At 38.8% G+C, this 23,894-nt stretch overlaps 1 protein-coding gene across 3 annotated transcripts; it reads right to left on the bottom strand.

The window, feature by feature from the left end:
• Positions 1-916: 916 nt before the first annotated feature.
• On the bottom strand, positions 917-23,148 carry SNAP23 (synaptosome associated protein 23). 3 transcript variants are annotated; one of them, XM_050898019.1, is made up of 8 exons: positions 23,099-23,148; positions 13,700-13,805; positions 13,082-13,123; positions 11,262-11,310; positions 10,619-10,736; positions 7,010-7,162; positions 6,242-6,386; positions 917-3,640 (listed from the first exon to the last, which is right to left on the bottom strand). In XM_050898019.1, the coding sequence occupies exons 2-8, from the start codon at positions 13,754-13,756 to the stop codon at positions 3,575-3,577; spliced, it is 630 nt and encodes a 209-aa protein (XP_050753976.1). In that variant the 5' UTR covers positions 13,757-13,805; positions 23,099-23,148; the 3' UTR covers positions 917-3,574. The 3 variants fall into 3 exon arrangements, with proteins under 3 accessions (XP_050753976.1, XP_050753979.1, XP_050753977.1); XM_050898022.1 differs by lacking the exon at positions 23,099-23,148 and adding an exon at positions 22,711-22,788; XM_050898020.1 differs by lacking the exon at positions 23,099-23,148 and adding an exon at positions 22,588-22,663.
• Positions 23,149-23,894: the final 746 nt, after the last annotated feature.

Genomic DNA, 23,894 nt, shown 5'->3' with positions numbered 1-23,894 from the left:
TAGTGCATTGCTGTTTCAAGTGCAGCAAAGGTGAATTAGCAACTGCAAGTCACTGCATTGTTTAAACAGCAAATTGTTTCACTGTATAGCCTTCACGGAGGAAAGTTCTGCAAGCTGCTGCACAAGCAGCATATGCTGCAGTTCACACTATAGCTACCCCTGTGTTAAGAGGCTTAATTCATCTTTCATCAAGGAGTAAGCTAGCTTGAATTTACCAATTATCATCATTTAAGTGTACCCATGGGACATGTGCTGCATGCTCAGAATAGTTACATATGCAGGCTGTTCCTAATTTTTTTTCCCTAGTTACTGGTAGAAATATATTCTTTGAGAAGTACTTCTTCCAAGCCGTTCCCAGCTATGCTATTCTCTCTTGCAGCTCAAAACTGCTGCAAGTCAACACAAGTCTGTATTTCCCCCCCACCTCCTCCCCCCTAAGAGCATTCTGGGAATCTGAGGCTCTAGTATCAGAGAAAATACAATTTAAGTTGCCTCACAAGTGAAATTGCACTGGCAGTAGGTTAAATCACTAGATTTCACCTGCTTGACTAGGTATTTGCTAGGCATCTGTTACTGATACTTGACTGGAAAGTTTAAGTTACTTTACTTTGTTCCTTTATCATCCTGAAGTATAGTTGCCTGTCAAATCACAGTCTTTCAAAGACAAGATGGACACATTTTATAGTTTGAAGTTAGGTGATGTTGATCATGCAGGGATGAAAACTAGAGTGTTAAAAATATCATGATATTCCTCTCTTCCCAACCACACCCAGTCCGTTGTTAGCATTAGGATTTCTGTGAAATAAAAATAGAAGGGAAACTTCCTAGTTGCATAGTAGCAACCAGTTCTGCCAAGTTTTTCAAGGACAGGAAACTAAACAAAGACATTTCTAAGAGAAAATAGTTTTAAAACACATTCAGTTATAAAAGTATGTATTTTTTGTGCACAATATATAGTTTAACAATCAAAAGCAGAAACTGTAAACCTTCATTCTTAATAGCATTCAGAAATACAAAGATGTACAAGTGTTGATTCCATCCCATAGATACGGAAATTAAGCATCTATTCTATAGACAACAGTAAGACAATCCAAGAAGCAGACTGTGTTGTTCACTGACATAAAGGCACCAACTCCCTCATGGATTTGGCTCTTGCTGCATCAGAAAATAGTATTGATATTCCGCTAATACTCAAGCTTAGAGTCTCAGAAATAATTTCTTTTTGTGGTATTCATTGCAATATTACAATTCTGATATACTAATCACAGCATTCTCTCAGCCAACATGCTAATTTGTTGTTAGAGCTCAGGGAAATCAAGAACATGGACTCGTAATGGCAAAGGAGAAAAATATTCCAATGTTTGGAATGTCCAGATGCTACAGAGCAGGTTTGCACTGTTGTAAGCAGAATAAGGTAACTACTTTAGTCTTCTGTTCCAGGAGACAATCATAATTAAATATGTATACTTTGCTTTCACAACCAGCAGCAAATATTCCCTTCAGTTAACCTGAAGTTTCTAAGAAGGAAAAAAAAGCATATAAATCCCCTATGCTTTCCCTTGCAACTGATTGTTAGAAATTTACTATGCAATTTTCTTAGAAGTACTTCTTCGCTACTTGTGTTTTTAAGCACATAATCTTCATTTACTAATGGGGTAGATAATGAGCTTTTAAACTTCATGAGCTTTCCAACAATTACTGGAAGCCAGACAGAAGCGAACACACACTACTGAAGTATCCAGTCCCCTAAAAATGACTTTACCTTATTCACATAAGACAGTCTACCACTGGCCTATTTATTACATGCAGCAGCTCCATCCTTTGGTCAGTTTTTTGGGGGGGTTGTGGTTTTTTTTTTTCCTTTAAATATCAAGTTGTCCTGTGAGTGAACTGAGAATATACCAGTAATACTGACTGTATTTCTACTAAAAAGAAAACAAAACACTGAACACTTTGTCTTACATTTCAGCAGATTAGTGTAATCTCTCTAGCCCTGGGATTCATTATTAATGGCTACAGGATACTTGTGGACTGTCCTTCCAAAAACCACCCCATAACGCTATTACTTTTAATTATTCCTCCAATCGATTTGGTTTGAAGATTTTTGCCATCCAACATTGAGTATCACAGGTTAGTCCAAAGCATCATTTTCACCTTTAAAACAGGCATAATATATTGCTGGGTGGAGTTAAAATTATACAGGTCACTTGTAATTTACTTGCCAAAAAAAAAAAATCAAGAAAGTCCTGGGAATAAATCTGATTATATTACAGTAAAACCAAAATGTTTTTCTTCATAAGAAGAGAGCTTTACCTCACCTGGTCAGAAACTCCTCTATTCTGCAACAGAACAGGAACATTTTAGTTGCAAGCAACTTGGACATGTAATATCTCCAATTGCCAGTCCCAAAGTCTGCAGTAATAAACCAGTCAGGAATCTATTTAGAACTAGTTTATTTAGAACTAGCATACAGTTCTTGAATAGGTACTGCTTCCTCCAGACTTGTGGCAAAGAAGTTTCATAATAAGCTTCTCTGTTTTCAGCAGGTTTAAGAAACTCCCCCAAAGTCACTGCTGAGAGCAAACTCTGCACCAGATCTCAGTCATTATTTTGCACTGGAGAAAGGCATAAACTGAACTCCAGTGAAAACTGGCCAAAATAGAATCTGATACAGGATGCGAGAAAGCTGCATGCTTTTCTACTCAGTTTCTTCCAGTTAAGATGCATCATTCAAACACTTAAAAGTTAACCTTTAGATGAGGGGCATAAAATTTTCCATCACATAAATACTTTAGGGAGATAGTTTTATATTCTTCTACTCACATGTGCATGGGGTTTAGATCAGGTATATATACATACAACAAATATTATCAGAACAATGCAGCATGACTGCCTAGTCATGGCCTCCAAACCGATGTGAGTTTATGGTAAAGAAATAGAAACCTGTATATTCCTCTAGTTACCTTTACATTAAAGTTTGTGTAGTTAGGAAGTGTTTTAAAGCCCTCAACCCACAAGTAGTGGGCCTCTTCAATTCTGTAATCCACAAACTCAACCCTAAACCAATCATGTCGTTTGGATTGTAAAACTATGGTTAGCCTGCTAGAGATACAAGTCAGACAATATTCACCAAGTCCCTATTTTAGTGAAGACACTCAACTTATGAGGTATTTCAAACAGTGCAAAGTGCCCTCTCCAACTTTCCACAACTGTGAATTCAGGTTACCCTGCTTGTTCAACTTCAATAAAGGACTGTATTTTGGGTGCAGGAAGAAAAAAAAGAGACTGGTAGGGGGAATAAAACATGCAAGAAGATTCTCAAAGCCGTAACACTTTTAGCCCTGAGCAGTTCAAAGAAAGTGAAGGCAGATGAGTAGGAAGAAGTTACATTGGCTGCTTTCTTGGAGTCAAGGCCATGTTTACAGGAAGCAATAAAAATATTAATCCCTATAGAAAGGGTACTGCTTCATTTTTCCCAGCCCCTCTTATTTCAGAATAGGAGAAGTTTCACAGATCCATGAATATGGTGGCTTGCAGCTGGAGAGACAGTGTCATTGAACAATGACAGCAGGCTTTAATTGTCAATTAGTTTCTTGGCTCTGATGTTGGCTTGCTCAATGCGTTCCCTGTTTGTATCGGCCTGAAAGAGAAATTCATAGGTCATTTGCAGACTTCATGCAAAACAGTTTAAAAATTCAAACTGACATGAACTTCTGAATTGCAGGGTATTATCATTGTGGTAGACAGAAGGGGAGCAACTGGATGCAAGATGGAAGTAATTTCCGCCCCCTCCCCGCCAGCATATGCTGTCAATTTTGGCAGAAAGTTTTTAGTCTTTAGCTGACCCTCAAAACACACAGCAGCTTGCCTCAGCAAGTCAGGAAGAATATTAACAGAACAACGGGATAAAAATTCCCTCTCTACAAGTGTTTAGACATCTTAAGGACCTCTATAGAGCAGCTTTGTTGCTATGGACTAGAAGTAATAATCAAAACTGGAAGTGACCTATGGGCATAAAGTCAGAATTATTTTGCTTAGTGCAAATCCCTGGTTTTCATCCACACAGCCTCCAGTGTCCTAGTGTCATAATAGTATGGTATCTGTAAGAAAAACACTTTATAATTGTTTTAGTATTATAAAGCATCACCAGTCAGCCACAGCATCTAGGCTGAACAAGTGTCAAAATACAGTTTTACTGAAAGGTATGGTAAAGAGCTTTGAAATAATTCCCTGATTATCCAGCCTGCAGTGGGGAATGAGCAGGAGGGGTAATAAGCACAAGACTAGCCTCTGCCCTCATCATGAGGGGGGGAACTCCTGAGAAGCTCTGCCTGTGCCAAGTATTGGCCATTTCACACCTTCATACTGCAATGGGCTGGAAAGAGGACATTGGCAGTTCAAGCCCCTCCCTCCTGTTCTTTCCTTCCTGCCCTTTGGATCAAGGGTTGGGGAGGTGCAGAAATCTACTATAGAAAAGTGAGAATCTAACCTGTTAACAACACTTTGGAAACACATTGATCTAGCTACTAGATCTAAGAAAAAGCCAGTAACACAAGCTTTTATTAGGGGTTTATTCAGACTAGGTGTCCTGCATAACACTGCAGGCTACCAAAAGTCACCCAGTCAAGCCTATATTTCCCAGGTGAGTTGGAATTTTTAATTTTTTAAAAAATAAAAATAAAAGCATCAACTCTATTCTGAAGTTAAGCTTAATACTGCTGTTTGTTTCTTTATATGATACTGTCCTTTGGAGATTTACCTTCAGCATTTTGATTTAGTTTCCACACTGTTCACTAGATTTAAAAACAGTTACCAGCAGAAAAGGATTAATTTAAATACCCTGAGACAGGTTGCCAGTCTCAAAGCCAGGAATTGCACTTTCATTTTTATTACTGTTTTGTAAAGCAATTCTAACTTGTTCACATCATATTTTAATAGTTACTGAGACTTGATTGGCAAGATTTATTCAGACCACTAAAATGAAAGAGCATCAGGCGAAACCAGGTGCTTGAAACTACCAGAAACACTACTGCTAAAGAGTAATTCCCACTTGCAGTTAATTTGACCAGGCAATTTTCAGTCCACTTTATAAGCTGTAAGAATTTCACAGCTCATTTTAAACTCCCATTAAGTTTTCTAGTGTTCTTTAAAATGTTTGACTTCTTTTACTTGATAATCACCTCAGATGTGCAGTTTCAGGTAACAGTGAAAGACAATTAAGGCATTCTCTAAGATCATGTTGATTGGCCTTATTAATACCACAATCCCTAAATTACTAGACAAAATTGAGATGCTGACATAGGTACAACCAGCATTCACATCAGACTAGCTCTGTATATTTGAGAAAATTCTTTTCTTCTTGCTTTTAACCCTACTGGGTATTTCAGTGATATCTTTAACTTCCCATTTTGTCTTCATTCTATAATTTTACAGCAATTGGTGTTCACTTCTGCTTTTTTAAATCTTTAATATACACTCTTTATTAAAGCTTTCATTTCCTTTCTTAACAAGGATGCCTGTAAAAGAACTTCTATTCATTTCAGAATATGGGGATTTCTAAAATACGACTGACTTCCTCATAAGTTGCCCCCTGAAAGAAAAGCCCCTAAAACATTTATATACAATTCATCTGTTTTGGAAAGTTAATCTTTAAAGCAATAAAATTTTAAAAAATAATAATAATAAAAAAGATGTTACTGGCTATGACTAACTTCATGTGCAGATAAGGGCAGACCATGTCCCTGTGCACCTACAAAACCTATTATTCCAAAGTCTCCCCAGCCCCAATATTAACCTGCCCACGAGAATTAGGGCGATGAATTACCTGTTTTATTTTACATTCAATGATTATAGTGACCTTTTAGGAATTCCAGAAGAATCTTGCTATTGTTAAAAATACCTATTCCCTACCACATACAAGATTCCCTGCAAGCAACAATCCCCCAGTTATACCTCCAGTAAATGTTTGTCCTTTTGATCCAATCAAGTTTAATTGTTTTCAGAGTAAGCAGTGACCTGTGCTGTATTTTTAGGTTTCCTGACACTCTGAAGCATTTCAATTTTCAGCTACATACCCAAACACCAAGATATCTCTCTTGTTCAAATCACTGCAGCCTAGAGGATGGTATAATCTTAATGCATATTTACTGCAAATACAGGTAGATAGGACAGTGAGCACATTCCTTATAACTTCTTAGTAACAACCTCTAGGCTGAAGGCAGAGAACACCTTTGACACTTACCTTTACATTTATCCGGTCTATTTGTTTATTCTGGGCATCAATCTCATTACCCATATCCAAAGCCATGTTTTTCAAATTCCCAAGAATGTTTCCCACTTGAGCAAGATTTTCATCCATTTCATCTTCTCTGGCATCATTTGTTATCCTGCTCAAATAATTAAGATGTTTCCAAGAATCAAAAACTTGCTTTTCCCTACCCTAAATTTACTTTAATAGAAATTGTTTGTTGCACAGTTATCTGACAGGCAATGTATTCAAGCCAAGGTATGTTTTTCCCCTCTTAAAACCCCATGTATTCCAAGCAAGCAACCCACCAAAAAAGGTGCTAAGCTAGCCACTATTACAAAAATAGCCTTAGAATTTAAAATAACAGCTACCAGAGGAAGTTTAAGACATGAGTTTATCTCAAATATACTTTATGACAATAAAAGTCCTTGATATTTTTAACAGTCCCCTCAATAACTGAGCACTAAGCTCTATAGTCCTCACATCCAGAAACAGACTGATACTACCACCACTATGAAAAAATGAAAGTGTAAGATGAGCACTACAATAATGAAAGTGTAGGTGTCTGCCATCTCCCCTCCAAGCAGTAACAATTCCTCCAAGCAGGAGTAAAAAACCAAAGCAACTTATATTTAGGAACTTCACCTAAAATGCATCTAAAAAGCTGACAACTGGTAACTTAGGATTTCTGCATTTGAATTTTCAGCATTGAGTTTTCTGCATTTGAATGCATTTGATATTGAGAAATATGAAGAAGCAAACCTTGTAATATATCCACCACTTGGTCCTCCAGAAGTCTGAGGCTGCTGCTGATTTATACTTCTTGGTTGCATCGATATCACATGATCTGCTGAGTTCTCTGTTCCATCTCCCCAGGTTGCTCTGTATGCCTTGCTAGCCTCAAAGTTCTTTGTCCTACTCCGTAAAAATAAGAAATCTGAACTGCTACATCAGAAATATGGCTTCCTGACTGAAGTTCTGTACTAATCTAGGATTTTCAGAAACATTTGTCTTGTGCCTGAAAGATTAGATTTTGTATAGACAAAGCCATGTCTATACCATGTCTATACAATTTCTTATATCAGGATAGTACAAACATAACTGAGTTACTCTAGGGACAGTGATTAACTTGGTCTTAAGCTTTAATACAAGCACAGTAATTTCCTTAAAGTAATATACTTTACCAGAAGAGTGGAAGCTTGTGACAGTAACAGGAAAGCTTACTGTCATAAGATAAAGCTACATTTACAACAGGAGTTCTTCTAGAGTCAGGATTACTTACTTTTCAGGGAAGAAATGGGGATGAAGGAAAAAACTCCCTCAAATACCAAATAGCTACACTATGCAAGAAAACCATTAATCTCTACTGGTTTGTCAAACATTTTCTGTTGCCAAGTCTTTCTTTTTAAAGTTAACATTTCTCAGGTTAATTTTGATTATGAAATAACAGTAATCATGTTTCAATAGCTCCTTCATTCTGCAATTCAATTGTACTAACTCCATTAAGGCGACAAACCAACTTACCATTACTCTTACCACATAATTCAGAAGAGAAAAAATTAAAGAAAGCACACTGACATGAAGCAAATCTCAAGAGTCAGAGACCCACAAAAGCAAGAGGGGAAGAAAATATAACAGAAAAATAACTGATCTAAATTGGGATCAGTTCTCATGAACCCTAAAGAACGTATTTTGAGAAGAATATTCTCATGTTCACCTTGTTTGCTGGCATTTTCAGGTTTAAGCTAGATAATCCAGACTCCACTGCTACTTTTCTGCTTCTTTAAAAGTCTGTGAAGGGAAATCTGTAGTGTCTTTCAGTACACCTAATTTTACAACTACAGATCACCAATTTCTGTATCTATAGTGCCTTTCAGTAGCCCAGATGTTTCACATTTGAAGAGGTGTGAAATTAGCTGTAATGAAGAAATATTCCGCCCATTCTCCTGGCATTTATGTAATCGAAATGGGAAATTGTATTTCATAGGTCAGATTCTATGAAAAGTAATCTAGTATGAATACATCAAGGGGAAGAAATGGAATAATTTCTCAGTTCATAATGGAACTGTTGCACCCAGCAGAACCCTAAAGAAACCCAAACTAGGCAATTCTGGCTCCTTGTGCATACACAGGCTTAAAGATCTCTACGTTTACTGCAACTAGATTCAGTACTATATTTTAATCTCATAAATACTAAAACCACAGCAGCAGGAGAGCTTTGTATGCTTGGCTTCTGGATTAGCAAAGGCTTAGGTGCCAGAGGTAACTGTGAGGAATTCATTGAACAAAAACAAGTGGCCCGAAAACTACTTGCACATCTGAAGTAGACAGCTAGAAACAGAGTTGTTGCTCAAACTAAGCACAGTTAAAAAAATCAGGTGGTGAGAAACTTTGTTCTTAAGAGCTGTTTTTCAAATTACTATACATTCACTTTTCTCATGTTTCATTTCTATAAGAGTAAGGCAATTTATACAGCCTGTCCAACCAGCAAGGGCTCAAGCAGTTGTTCAATATTTCCACAGCTAATATGCTTTATAGTAATTGACATTTTCTATTCACATTAGTATTACAATACATCAGTCACAAGGAGACCTGCATGCAGACATCATGCACATGCAAGCACAAATCCAATAGAAGCATCACTTCAGACAGCTAGTTAAATGTACATCTGCACTAATAAGACTGACCTTGTCCTAAAATCCGCTTTCACCAGTTAAGTGAATACAGCTTCTTATCCTAGTCTTCATTTTTAGAAAGCAAGCATCAGTGTTAGGAGAGAATGGAGAACAAAGAATAGTAAAGACCAGCAAACAGGTAAATTGTTATTAGTACATAGATTATATTAGTGTACTGCCAGTATTTTGTTTTCACAAAGCTTTTATAAATAATCTAAGCCTAGGAGAAATGAGAAAAGCAATATTTAATTCAGCAAGTGTTCTGATTTAGCTTTATGCAAAAAATGAAAAAGCTTTGGAGATAACTGGTTGACAAATAACTCTGACAGAAAAATTGATGTACCAGTAGATATATGAAAGGCATTCACAGTTTCTTCTTCTTCACTGCCCTCTACTTATCTAGTAGATTTTTCTGCACAGTACTGCCCATTTTGGTATACAACTCAATTTCTTTTATTGTTATCTGTGTACTTGGAGTGCCACAGGAGTTCACTGAGCTTGCCCAGTGTCAATAAGCTACTTAGCTTCGGTGAAATAAGACTGTCAACTACAGAAAACAAAGACTAATGTGTCAAAATGCTCAAAGTCCATCAGCTTGATAAAACCAATATAAAGCAGTAAGCACACCTATCCAGAGGTCAGGACAGAACTATCTGCCTTTTCAAGGTACTAAAGCTCTAAGACTTTCAGCCTTAGAAGCCACATTCATATCTATCCTAAATGATCCTCAAAGTATTATTCTGTTAGATAAGCAGACTCAGCTACTCCAAGGAATTTTTCCCTAAATTTCTGCTACCTCTCAGTTGAATGATAAGGTTTTTTTGCTCATGCTAAAGAGCTAAAAATGAACAAACACACACTATTCACTTCAGTGGTCATACTCTTAAAATAACTTATTTCTCCTTCACTTAGAAGAACTATGATCACATCCAATTCACTCAAATCAATTTGTTACTTTGCTGCTTAAAGATAAAGCTAGCACACCTCCAAAAAATATTGTTTTCCTTATAATACTGATTTCTGATCATTGTTTAGGCGTTTAGAAGTATAAATCAAATGCCATACAAAAGATTAGATCACTCTTAACTGACTTGGATATGGTAGCCATAACACTGATGTTCTAAAGGTAATGTGAAACAGGTCTGCAAGAATTTATGTAGTCACTAGTGAAAGATTAAAGCTTTAACACCAATGTCTGTTCTCCCACTCTGTTCCTCCCTAAAGCATGAACATTTTTTAAATGCCTAGAGAACCAATATTACTTTCCTTCTCCAAAACAGAAGTTTTCTTGCTTTTAAGTTAGTACAAAAGTACTTCTGTGAAAAAATGATTTTTGGAGTCAAATTTCTAACAGACAGGCACTTACATATAGCTATTTGCAGTCCAATTTGGTCTCATCTGTATGGACATTGATAGTATTCTACTAAATACAAGCTTTAAGGAGATTAGGGCACAATTGTGCAGGATGTTACACAGCACCTATATTTACAGTGAAAGGGGCACAATATGTGATTAGATGCAAGTAAGCTTTAGCTACTCTCATACAGTTTTAAAAGGGTACACCTCTACAAACCAAAACAGTCGACTTTCGTAGAGATTCAGCATTTTTTAATTAGCTCTTTTAGAGACCATCTCCCAGTACAGTAGCTATTGTGAATATTCTAGAACTTCAGACCCAAGTACCAATTTAACTGACCTGTTACAAGGACAGACACAGAGCCCACAACATTTGTTGAGCTCTGTCAGTGTCTTCTCTGCTTCTCTCATATCCTTATTTATCTGGTCCATGCCTTCTTCTATGCGATTTAGTTGTTCTAGAAGAGAAACAAGTAATCTGAATAAACATGGATTGAGGGAAGATGGGGGTGGGATATTAACACTTCTTTCAAGCAGGAACTTACAAGTTTCAGTTCTATCTTTACACCAAGACTAATGCCTTTTTTCTTTCTTGCCTTTTAGGATTTTAATTTTCTTTATTTTTAAGAAAGATATTAAGTGATAAGTTTTGTTTACTACCTTAAAAATATTTTCCCTATCCTTAGAGCAGCACTTCTGTTGCTGCCTTTAGAATAAATGCAGACAGTTACATTCATGCTATGGTGGAAAGGAACAGCTTCTGTAGCAGAGCTGTATTACATTGTAACAAACATGGTCTTTCAACTACTTTAAAACATCTTTTAAATACTACAAACATATGGGAATAACCCATTAGCAAATCTCATTTTCACATTAGTAGTCTTTAATAAGCCTTTAGTTTCAGCAACAACTCTTGAATGATAATCCTTTTTCTTACAGTCACAAAATTGACTTTTTGTGTTAGAGAAGAAGAAAGAACTCACCTCCCTGTTCATCTAGCATGGTGATAGTTTTGATGCCAACATCCTGGGACTGCAGAAAGAAATTTATTTGCAGAGACAAAACCAGATTTCAGTACAGCAAAATCAGAAGGTCTCTACAGTGAATTTGATTAGCCAACCAAGTTCATAATAAAACACTGTGCTAGGCATAACTTCTGTAGTAAAGCTATGCTAAGTTTCAAATTAGATCCTATGTTAGGCTGATAATAATCTCACCTGTTACACTATCTCAATTAGTGGGTTTTTTGTGAGTTTTTTTACATTACAACAAGATTATAAAGTTTATTGTAATACTCAGATTGAACTATGACAACGTCAAGCTAAAAAAGTAAACGTAGCTGTGCCTTGTTTTGAGAAGTGGCATTTAGTTCATTCTTTATCCCTACACCCTTCAGTAGGACTGACAAAGATTTAGTCCTGGAAGCTAGAATAAAAGAAAGCAAAACAAAGCCTGCAAAACCATTCTTGAGAATTCAGCAGAAGAGATCAAGAAGAGAATAGCCCATCACTAGTTTTAGAACCAAGCAAAAGAAATCAGCAGTGAGGAATATACCAGTACAGCTCTTTGCTGGCTCCAAGTCTTCAGTCTAGCATGCAAGTTGCATCCATGCTTTACTGTAAACTGGCAGCATAGAACTGCCTATGGTAGGAGGTATTTTAGCTTCTATGAATCACCAGACTATGACACCAAGAGAAATTATGTTGGCTCATTTATGTTCTTAACATTTGTGTTTGAGAGGTATTCATTAGGCTATGCTGATTCAAATGCCTCACTGGTAACAGTAGTACCTTCAGTTGCACAGCAGCCTGCTACCATCTGGACAGTGACTAAAGGCTCTAAAGCAGTATTGACCAAACACTTTAGGGTCCTTATTCATTGGATTATTTTAGTGTTCTCACACTGACAATTGTCTCAAGTCTTCAGCACTAAAAGTCTCGGCATTAGCTTTGAAAGGCATTACTGCTTAGTCTCTGGATTCCCATTTGTCTATGGCATATCCAAGTACTAGCAAAATTGTGTTGCTGAACCAGTTAAGCTTTAAGTTTGCCAGAGCTATCAGCCATCTTATCTTACTCCCTACCAACAGGATGCTCTATATTTTTTGAAATTACAGTATCAAAAGTAAACTTTCAGTCATTTTTACAATGGGGCATGCAAGCCCTAACAATGTAGAGAAACAAATCCCTCATACATCACTCAGATAAACCCGAAATACAGATTTATTTGTTTCAAGTCATGTACAGGGGTGTTAAGAGTTTCATCATCATACTTAACTATCTTTAAAGTTAAAACTGATGAACAGATTGTAAGAAGTGTATGTAGAACTACTTTTGTTTAGAACCAAAAGCAGCCTTACCCTCTACTACCCCACCCAACTGAGCTGTACCCTCCTCCTCAAAGCAAGACATTTTCACACTGTTCACAGGCAAAGTGAGCTAAAAGACAAGTGGAAGATGTTATGAGAAGCAAGTGATGCAGCAGCCAGAGCCATAACTGACCATCACAGAAGACTTTTTAGAACTGATCTGCAGCATTTGGAGATTAGGCCATTTTGCTTAAGAGGAAAACAGGTAAAAAGGATATTGATCCTTCTGTGATCTGACTTTACATAATGTGAAAAGTATTAGGTTTAAGTCATTCCAACTCTACTACTGAATTAAAGCAGCAACTCCTAATAATGAATTGTGTGTCTCAAAAAAGTTTAAGACAAAAAAGTGATGAAGATCACTGTGATAGTTAACATGCTACTTCTTGTACTTAAATTAATAAATCCCCAGGGAATTCAAAAGCTTTTCCTTACCTCAATGGCCAAGCCAAGAATCCTCCTTGTGCTTTCCAAAGACTAAAAAGAGAATTTTAAAGTGAGTGCGTTAACAGTATATATTAGTGTCTGAAAGTCTTCTTTACCAGTTCATTGCAGTAAGGCAACTAATATACAAAGGTTCATCAGCCTGTCTATATGCAATACACACTACAACACAGTCATAGTGGCAGCATACTAGAGTTTTTTTTCAGTAGCTAGTAAACCCTTCGTTTTTAGTACTTGCTAGTACTTTGCTTATCCCATTGGAAGGTCATTAAAAAAGAAAATCTATTCAAATGAATTTTAGTTAAATAAAAAAGTCATGAAGTATCAACATGATTAAGAATAGTGTAGGTACCCAGCCTGCATTGTCTCAGTAATCAGGACTGGGTGATCAGTACTAAGTCAAGTAGGTGGCTTTACAATTCAGAAGTTTAATTCATTCTTACTTTTAGGAGTAGTCTTCACTCCAGTATTTACCAAATAAAGTAAGAGTTTGAAACATTCAGCTATACCCTTGCAGAATCACTACCCTAGACTGTCTTTCTTTTTATAAGATACTGCAATCTTAGCAGATAAGTACTGTAATCCCAGATGGCTTCCTATAATATTTACCTCATCAGTGACCTGGTTGGCCCTCAGCTGAATTTCTTCAGGCGATAGTTCAGCCATGATGAGGAACTATTACTTCTAAGTAATCACGTTAAAGAAAGTCTTCCCCCTGTAATAAGAGATACAAGTTAAGCATCAGAATTATCCTTTTATCAGTATTTTGAGTTGAAACTCAAAGACAGTTCAAAGAATGAAAGCCCATACATTTCATTCTGCTTAGTACAACACCTAGTTAGGACTAGAAGGCACTAAAAGAATTATTCAGCTGATATGATGTAACTGAGGAGCTAAGAGAAATGCAGGAACAATCAGTATGTGAAATAGTTTCCTTTCCGAGACTTAGCTTCCTAAACATTTTTGGAAAATTCTATCCATTGTTATTTTAAGGTAAAAATCAGGAATTGAAGTCTTAAAATAAAAAGCTTCTCCATATTGGAAGAGCACATTGGTTTACCCAGTAATCCAGAAGGAAATTCATTAAGGCTTTTAAGTTACTAGCATAAGCTTTAAGTGTTCTTCCCCTTCCCTTTGAGGGATTTCAACAGACAGTCAGAAGAAGGGGAAACACTTTCAGTGTTTTACCTAAAATGATTCCAGTAACACTCTAGAAATAGTTGTTCTTCAGGTATGGTGAATCCCTCAAATGCAAAAGTATCTGCAAAAGTTTTAAATGGTATGTCTAGCAAAGGTTTTCAAATCTACCTTTCTCACAATAAAGATAAGATCAAGATTTTCATAACTGAAGTCCCAACACACCATGATTTAACTTTTACTATAAACAGGAGCTATATTTTTGCCTGAAGAGACAAGAGGAAAAAAACAAGCCCATCAATAAGTGTATTCTTATCAGAGCCAGGTTTTTCAGAGCTAAGAATCTGCACTTTTGTTGGAGGAATGGTAATAAAGCTGGCATTCCCAGCAATGGGAAAACAGAGCTCCCAGGCTATACAAGAATTTAATGAGATAGCACATAAGCTGAGCAATAAGAGGATTTTTTGAAAATGAATTTTCCCCTTAACATTAGATTAATCCTTGCTCTTTCACATGAGTAGCTTTCATTTAAGTTCACATTATCCATTGAGCTCGCTCCAAGCATCCTGCTTGACCAACAGAACTATGTTCTATTTTTCCCTACAAGATCAATATTTCAGAAGATGTAACATTAGTAACTGCTCCTAGAAGGGCAAATTCATGCAGATTCACCCACCTGTTAGCTAGAGAATGGATGCTGTTCACAGGTCTTTGCAGGAAGTGTGCATACCTCTGAGGGTGAAGTGAAATCAAGATACTTAATCCTTTACAGCTGAAGTACTTCAGGATTTAGAGAATACTTCAGCAGGTCAGGTCTTTAGCACCTAACATACCTCCTCAGCCTAAGACTATGGGTCTAGGAGGTTTTTCTAAGTAGCTGTCAACACAAATTCGTCTGATTTTTTTTAAATTATGGCAAAAACTCTCACACATAGCTCAGTTTGCAGTAGTCCAATTTCACTATACAATCAGTGACTTATCTTTTCATTCACAGGCTTAAGCTCCTTTCATGAGGTTTATTTAGGGCAGCTCAGTCCCAACTTTGAATTTGGGAATGCCCTTCAAGCTAGTTTGCACAGCTAAGGACCAGTAAAGCAGGGACAGGGAGGAAAGGACCTATTTTCACTGAATTAGATTAAGCACAGGAAAATGACATCAAGCTGGTTCTTTGGGTGAAGATCTCATTTACTTAATATTCAGAAACAGGTTGAAATTTCAATTATATAGTTGCACCAAACAAGCAATATCTGGATTACTGTAATTGTTGCAGGCTTGGCCAGCCTTTCCCTACTTTGGGTGCCACACAGCCAAGTACTTCTGCAGCTTGGAGCCATAAAACACGTCTCATCTTGGACAGCAAAAGGGATATCATATCCCCACCCTATGAATAAAACAGCTTCCCAAGAATCCCATTGTAATTGCAGAACAGGGCCAGAAATACAGCTGTATTCCCAGAGCAACCTGGAGATTTCTTTTTCAGCAGCCCTGGTGTCCTGCTTCCCTTTGCAGCTGTGAGTTCAGGCTACCCAGGAGTTCACATACCAGCATAAGCACAACTGCTGGCCATATGATGTAACCCTAGCTCACAAGCTGTATTTGAGTTACCCAAGAGCCATATTGCAGTCAACAGTACACAATACAATAACAGTTTCTTTGTTTTTGAGACAGTAATTCTGAAACATGCATAAGAAGGATTTGTTTATTAAATAAGTCTTTAATGGGTAATAAGACTCTTATCTTTGTACAGATGTTTGCAAATACATTATACTACTACCTTCATGTCAAGAAAGCACCCAAAATCTGAAGAAAGAATGTATACTTTATCAGGCCAGATACTGAGTTTTGTGTTTTATTTAATACTGCCATGTTTTATTCACTACTGCCAGAATGTTGTCCTGTGCTACTAGAACCACAAGTTCATGGAGAAGCCATTGAAAAACAAACCAGCAGTGAGACTGAAAAAGGAGAAGGAAGGTGACAACAGTCAGCATTTCCAACTCCCAAGCTAGTAATCCTTGGTGGTACAATTTGGAAGGTAACATATTACTGGAAGCTGACAGTCATGAATTAACTTCAGGACTGAAGGTCATGTACACTACATTAGATTCATCCTAGGATTGACAACCACGATGTTAATAAAGTCCTATGAAAGATAATGCCACGTTGAAATCTGATAGTAATTACATGTAGAGACATAGCAATTACATGAAGAGCTACTTCATGTGCTATTAGCTAGCAAACTATTTCCCCCAACTTTCTCCTATTTATGTTAGCTCACTAAGGAACTAGCAATCCATTACTTGACACAAATCAGTTAGTAGTAACAAACTAAACCAGAAAGTGGCTGAAGTTGTATCTGACACCAGACGATGGCTTGGAAACACAAGCACTTGCCACTGAATCTATCAGTTCTAACAGCTGACAGACAAGCTTTGCGTTCTCCTAGCTTGCTCACAGCTTCCTGAATAACTCCGCTGCCAGACAGCAAGAAGTTCTATGGAAACCCACAGCACTCCTCCCACTTTCCCCCTAAATCAATGGTATTTGATCTTGAAACTGTTTATGACTTGACCCAACACTGAAGAAATCCAGCTGCAAGACATGAAGGAAAAAACCCTTCTACATAGCAGACACCTATAATACAGAGCAAAAAAGTTACTTCCAGGATTCCTCAAAGCTGAGGTATGCATGTGCTTATCTTCTGATGCTCATATTTGAACACCTGTAGTGTTTTGCCTCTTGTGAGATGAAAACAATCTAAAGTGATAGTTCCTATGCTCAATTTACAGTTGCTAGAATAACTGACCTACGCAGGAAGAAGCTAAGTAAAACCACTCGGAACACTCGGTTAAGAGACAAATGTTCCAACAGTCTTTTATCACGGATAACAGGGTACAGCTACTTGCTGGTCTTTTCTGATCATTTCTTGAGGTCTTAAGTCACTGAAAACAGTGACAGAACCTTTCTTTCTCTAGGCTTCCCAGCAAGCTTACCCACCTTCACTTTTCAGCCATTGCCATTAGAGCTATGTAAAACAAGATAGCAATTCCTTCTTAAGACAGGCTTAAGAAAGCATACTCTTCGAATTGGTTTGATTATAATGTCTGTTTAAAGCTAAATACCCCAAACTGATGCATTAGACTCCAAAAAGCCATAGTTTTATTCCTGTTAGTTTGTACAACTGAGTTGGCCAGTGTTGCTTTTGTAAACAGACACACACAACCTGCACAGTAGCTCTGCAGAGGAAGTTAGTGCCATGAGGCGGAACAGAGAGAGACATTCCCTAGGCAGTAATAAAAAGACTTCTCACCACACAGCAGTTTATAACATCCAAAAAAGCACACAGGAGTAATGAGAAAAAACCAAATGTTTCCAAAAAAGCCTGTTTCCAAAGATCGAGATACACGCTGCATAGCTGCATGTCTAATTGGAATAGCTGGAACACAGCAGGTGCCTTTATTGCAAAGTATCTCTAAAGTAGTAGTTAGAACACCCAAGATGAGGCCATTTGTATTGAAATAATGGCTTGGCTATTCCAACAGAACACAGTATACATACATAAAGAAAGGATACTCATTCCCCCATCTTTCTGGCTAGGACTCAAAGCACCCATTGAGGTATCCAGCTCTTAAGTTAATGGTATATGACAAAATGATTTTATATCCAAGACATTAAGATTCCTCAATAAAGACAAAATATTCAGGGGGAAGACACTTGATATGGCTAAAGTGTTCAGGCTCAATGCCTATTTTCTTTGCTTTCCCTCTCCTACCATTTTTTAAATCCTAGCCACAAAGTAACCAAAGAAAAAAAGACAGTCTACAAAGAGACTTCATAATTATATCACAACAACATTCTGCTATTTTAGTTTATTTTATCTCGAGTGGTAAGTTTTAAACAAGAAACCAATGTGCCTAAATACAAAGTAAAACTCCTTTAAAGGAGGATGTAATGTCAGCTGTATTTACTTTTTGTTATCAAAAAGTACTCTGCAGTATTTACTCAGTTACCAGACTGCAAGAGTTAAACACATTTCAGTACAACTCTCCCTCTACCCCTTGCATAGGAAAACCTGGCACCTACAGACTATGCAGAACTAACCTTGCTACAAAAATACATTTTCTTCAAGTAACAGGCCTCACAAAACTTCTCTACCAGGAAACTTAGAAGACTACAACACATTCATCATCTTAACTAACACTGTCTTATAAAAAGGAAAATTCATCAAGGAACAAGAGCAGCAAGCAAATAAATGCAGGGCCTGCAAATCATAAGAACCTGTCTTTTCTCCCATGTTTTATTTTGGAGATTGTGGGGGCACAAAAAGTTCTTTGAAATTCCAATTCTGACCACAAGTCTTCACAAGACTACTCATGCTGTGCTAAGCCATACTGTAAGTTAATGCATATTAAAATTAGGATATTACGGACCAAGCCAGTTGAGGATGGATTAGACTTAAGTTACTCCTATCCCTTGGACAAGAGGAACAATGAGTAAGGGAAATAGATTTACATCTGCATGGACTTTTTTCCACTTACTATGCATTTAGTCATGGCTCCAAAAACCCTGAAAAACCTTCAGGTTTTTCTATGTGAAGTTGTTAGATTGGAGAAGGCTGAGGAAAAGACACAGCAAAGGTGATTTTACAGAACTGTTTAAAACCTCAAGGTACTTCCTGCAAGAGAATGAGGGACATGACAGGCACTTTTGGACTGATTTTAGCATGGTGCCAGACCCATTCAAAGCATCATTGGCTTAGAGATCTTAATTTGGTTAAACAACACACCCATATAGCAGCTGAAGCATTTTAGTAGGTTCTTTGTCTAACTTGAAAAAACTGGAAGGTGACGCAGATTGATGCGAGCTATGGCCATGTCTATATCAGCAGTATGGTGATCCTGTAAGAGTGCAGTGCAAATTTTCATTTGGGGAAAGTACTGCTCACATTACCACATTTCAGGTGGATCCATCACAAGTATTTAATCAGAGTTCTGCCCCAACTCCAACTACTGAATTGAGAGCTAACACCTGCCAAGCCATAATTTTCATAAGACTGACTGCAATAGGAGCAAATTCAGTGTAATACCCACAGTGATCCACTGTCTCATGTATAGTCTCCAAGTTTAAATTATCTGCTTGTGATCAGAAAGCTAAGACAGTATCATTTTATCCCACAGCAGCTCTCTGGCTGGGATTCCCTGATAACAGGCACATTAAAAACTTTGGGGAAAAAAATAAAGCATTTGAACTGACAGAGCCTCAAGATCAAAGTACTCTTTTATGCAGCCAGCAACAATGTAGTCATCTTTGCCACCTGTCTTCCCAGAGCACACAGTAAAAAATTAACATGAAATCTTCCTTTGTTGTCTCTGTCATTGGTCTAAGATACTCCTCTGCACCACTAAGGGTTTTTCTTACAAGTGTTTTCTTTTTCATTCAGAATTACTGGTAAACTGGATGCCAGCTATTTATGCCAACACTCAGTTTCCAATGTAAACAAGTTTCAAAAGGCATTACAACAGTGAGGTTGCATAGTCTTTTCAAGGATTTTTCAGTCCCAATAATCTTCTGAGGCTTATAAGACACTTCCAAGGTAATGAAAGCTATAGCAAGCAATTTATATGCTGTTTGAATATGCTTTTCTTCAGCACTAGCTGAGAAGCAATTCTAAGGCTTATTAGCTCTAGAAAAAAAGAAAATTTACTTCCTTGTTTTACGACAGTCATAGCATATTCAGGCTGTGCTATCCAAAGCACTCAAAACCCGTACGAATTTTTTGTCTTACCAATCTTTGTGAATTTAAACCAACTGCAGGGCACCACAAGGCCTAATAAAGTGCTTGCTCAACTGCAATTACACAGTCCACACCTGGAAAGGACTGCAGGCAGGGAGAGGCTGTCAGAAGTGACAAGTTTTCTTAAACCAGACAGGTCTACTTGCACCAGACCAATAAACTGTTCTGATTGCTTGCACTTTCACAAACCCACCTTGAATGATAAGATTTTCGTCCTGCATCTCTGGCAGACATGCAGCAGTTTTCTGCCTCTGACAGACTGAATGCCTTTTAGAAATTTGTCATACATCCATCACATTTCCTAAATATCATAAATTAATTCCTTATCATCTGGGGGTCCTCTATTTGAACCTAGCCCCTTCTCTATCAAGTTATGCTTCTAATCAGTATCACAAACTTTTCTTCCTCCTTCACTGATAAATCTAAACTAGAAGTTAAGCACAAACATTTCCTTTTTTTCTGTTAAAGATACTTTGATAACATCAATAACACACAGCAGGCTGTGCCTTGGTGCCTGGTTCCATAAATGGAGAAAAAGTTAAGAGGTCCACAATTTTCTTGTGAGTAGGAAGCAAAGTGAGAGAAGACGAAACCAGCATAATACTTTTGGCCATGGAAGACAATAGCTGTGAGAGCTGAAAGTTGGCATAAGATTATCTCTTTAACACCAAAACCATAAGGCTTACTAAGTTTGCCTTCTAGAATAATTTCTTTCTCTCTCTCAAAAGAGCTATTTCCAAGCTGTCAATGAAAACCACATAACACCTACAAAGTGTTCTAGCAAGACTCCATGCTTCCATCTTCATGTTGTTTTCCTTTTCAAAATCTAGTGAAAGTTTTTGGCAGTCAGGAACTAAAAGTAGCAGAGTTGAGTGGAAAACTTTCATACATGTATGTCCAAGTTACTCATTTTTATGAAGTAATGATATGAAAGAATCCTACCCTTTCTACTTCCAAATAACTATATTTGACTACCTCTTCATTTCAGATAAATCAGAAAGTAATACTTGTATTTTATCCTTTTAACATAATCCACTAGTAAGAATACCAAAGTATTAAACCTTAAAATCCTACAATTCCCAGTTCGCTAGTTCTTTCCTTGGATGTTTCATATACATACCAGGGAAGAAGTTTTAAATAATAGCTACTAACCAATATATCTAGAAAGTATGATTGAGAAATGCAGCCTATGCCTCCTTTTGGGTAATCTTACCACAAAGGTAGGAACTAGGGGATGACACAACCCTGCTGTTGCAGCAACTGACTGAAAGCCAGTATCTCATGAGCTATACTTTTAGCCATCAGCAAATTGGTACAGCCTCAGGTGATCATGGATGCTCTCTCAGTTCCTTCTCTTGTAAAGTGAGCTGTTGCCTTCCTCAAAAGACAGAAAAAGTTCATGAAACAATATTCTTAGAAAAATATGAACATTAATCATGAAATTGCTGTGCATTCTTGCAAAGATTAAAAATTAGACAGTTTACAAATTAGATGGCTTTGTATTGAGGGTTGGGTTTTTTTGTTCTTTCAAATTCTTCATACCACTAATGTAGAAGGAGTTGTTTTTCTAAAACCCTTCCTTAACACAAACAGCTATCCTACTTGTTAGTCAGCTGAAATTCAGCCCAGCTAATGCAGGGTGGTACAAGTTATCAGCACCAGAATGTACTCCTCTGTATGATTATGCCTACAAGATAAATGAATAAAGCATCTGTGACCCTGGGGGAAGAGGCCAGGGCCCAAGAACAAGACACTACTCTGCATGCTTCCTGCTTTCTCTTATCAGCTTCCTGAACACACTGCACAGAGGCGATAGCGCAAAGAATAGGCGCCAGTAATGCCACCTCCTCTGTGCAGTGTGTTCAGTTCTATACTCATTTCAACAATTCATTTTTGTCCCTGGAAAAGCCTCGTGATACCTCCTCCAAATTAGTTACTGGCCAACACAAATTAACAATCAACCCTAGATCCACATACAGACAGTAACAGATTCCATTTCTCCTAATGACACAAACTGTGCTATATAATAAACTACTTCAAAAACTGCAGAGCAGGGGAGGTCAGGCATATAGATTGGTTACTAGACTGTAAGTAAGCAATTAATTGCTCAAGTCAATGGATCAAGCAATTGACATCATAGGAGGCTTTTCCTTTGCCCCTAAACACCTTCCTACATAGCTGTCCTCTTTGCAGCACAAAATCAGGTTTGTTTATGAAGAAGTAAAGCAACACCCAGCTGCTTAGTTCTGAACACTGAGTATCTACTGCCCTTTTAAAAAGAGTGAAAAAGAGGAAGGTAAATAGCTAGAGAAGTTGCATAAAGAAATTTCCAAAATTTCTTTAGCTCATTTGCTTAGGTTGTCAAATCACATGTGTTGATTCGATAGCCTTTGTTATGTGGAACAGAAATGAAAGTGAAAAAAGGAAAAAAAGTGAAACATAAATCTGATTCTTCATTAGCTCCCCAGAAGTGCAAAGGGCATCAAGATGTACCATGAAGAGAAGCACAAAAGCACAGGTTACTTTTGATGCATATTGTTCACTACATACCACAACAGCATCTTACCGATTAGTCTAAAGGCAGCAGGACATAACGCAAGTTTAAGAAGGCGTAGCAAGAGGACGGTTTTCTCCTGTATCCTACTAACAGCTCAGTTCAAGGGCTCTCATCAGGCAAGTAAAAAAATACCTGGAAACGGCACTGATGCCCCTCTCAGCAGAGAGCCGGGCGAGGCCTCCCAGCACACAAAGGGACGAGCGCAGCCCGCGGCTGAGGCGAGTGCTTGGAGGGCCCTCCCGGGCCCGGGCCCGGACCCGCACCAGGCCACATCCCGGCCGCCCCGTTACCCCGCGCTGACTCGCGGGCCCAGCAGCCGAGGCAGAGCGGCACCCGCTGGGCCAGCGCGGCCGGGACCGCCCCGCCCCGCGGAGGCCTCCGCCAGCCCTAGCAGAGCGGAGCCCAGCCCGCCCCGCACGGGGCGCTACGCGGCAGGGAGGCGGCCACGGACCGGATCCGCCAGCCGGCTGCCCCGCCTAGGCCGCAATGAGCCGGCAAGCTCAAGCCGCCGTACACCTACCGGCACCACCGGCGCCGCCGCTCCCTCACGCCCCGCAGCCGCCGCCGCCCTTGAGCCGCACCGTGCTGAGCCGGCCCTTTAAAAGCCCATGTCCCGCCCGTTCCCGGTGCCCAGCGCCCACCCGCGAGCGCGTCACTGCCCACCCCCCGGAAGCGGGAAGCAGCACCGCCCATCGGAGGCAGTGTCACGTGCCACACCCAACATGGCGGCGGAAAGCAGACGCCCTCCCCACCCCCACACAAGCAGGGCGGCGGGAGCGCCGGGCTTGGCGACGGCCGCCGCGTGCCGCCTGCGTACACCCAACATGGCGCCACGCGAGGGCTTGTGCGCATGCGTCGGCGTCCCCGGCGTTTGCTCGGCGGTGCGCTTGTCGTGCGGTCAGGCATGGCTCACTGTAGCTACGTTAACAAATAGCGCAGTACAGAAATAGAACTATTTATATCAGTGGGTTTTTTTTCCAGGTAAGTTACTCTCTATTAGGAGGAAGCGTGTCAGCCCCTCTTCTGTTACCAGAGGAGAGAACGAGGGCAGAAAGGGAAAGCTGCCGTTCGGAATCACGGACCTCATCTTTTGTAGCTGAACCGGGTAGCTGTAGCCTTTTCTGAGACGTATTCCTTCTTGGGTGTGGATAACTTCTTCCCTGCTCAGGCTGCTGTTAGGATCCCGTACCTGCACTAGGGCTGCTAACTCGGGGTGCTGCCAGGAGCTCTCACAGCACTGAGGCCTGCAGCAGCTCATGCGGCTCTTTGAGCCTGAACAAGGTCCCTCTTCCAGTGGAACCGCTGTGATCTCGGAA

This window comes from Gymnogyps californianus, chromosome 5 (assembly GCF_018139145.2).
Source record: "Gymnogyps californianus isolate 813 chromosome 5, ASM1813914v2, whole genome shotgun sequence".
NCBI classification, from domain to species: Eukaryota; Metazoa; Chordata; class Aves; order Accipitriformes; family Cathartidae; genus Gymnogyps; species Gymnogyps californianus.
This window is presented reverse-complemented; position numbering and strand designations above follow the sequence as displayed.

Bases quoted from the DNA above. Each gene is read 5' to 3' on its own strand.
- SNAP23 (XM_050898019.1), bottom strand. From the start codon at position 13,756: ATGGCTGAACTATCGCCTGAAGAAATTCAGCTGAGGGCCAACCAGGTC. The intron at 13,124-13,699 runs GTAAATATTATA...TTCTCTTTTTAG, and splicing joins CCAACCAGGTCACTGATGAG to TCTTTGGAAAGCACAAGGAG. The intron at 11,311-13,081 runs GTAAGGAAAAGC...TTCTTTCTGCAG, and splicing joins TTCTTGGCTTGGCCATTGAG to TCCCAGGATGTTGGCATCAA.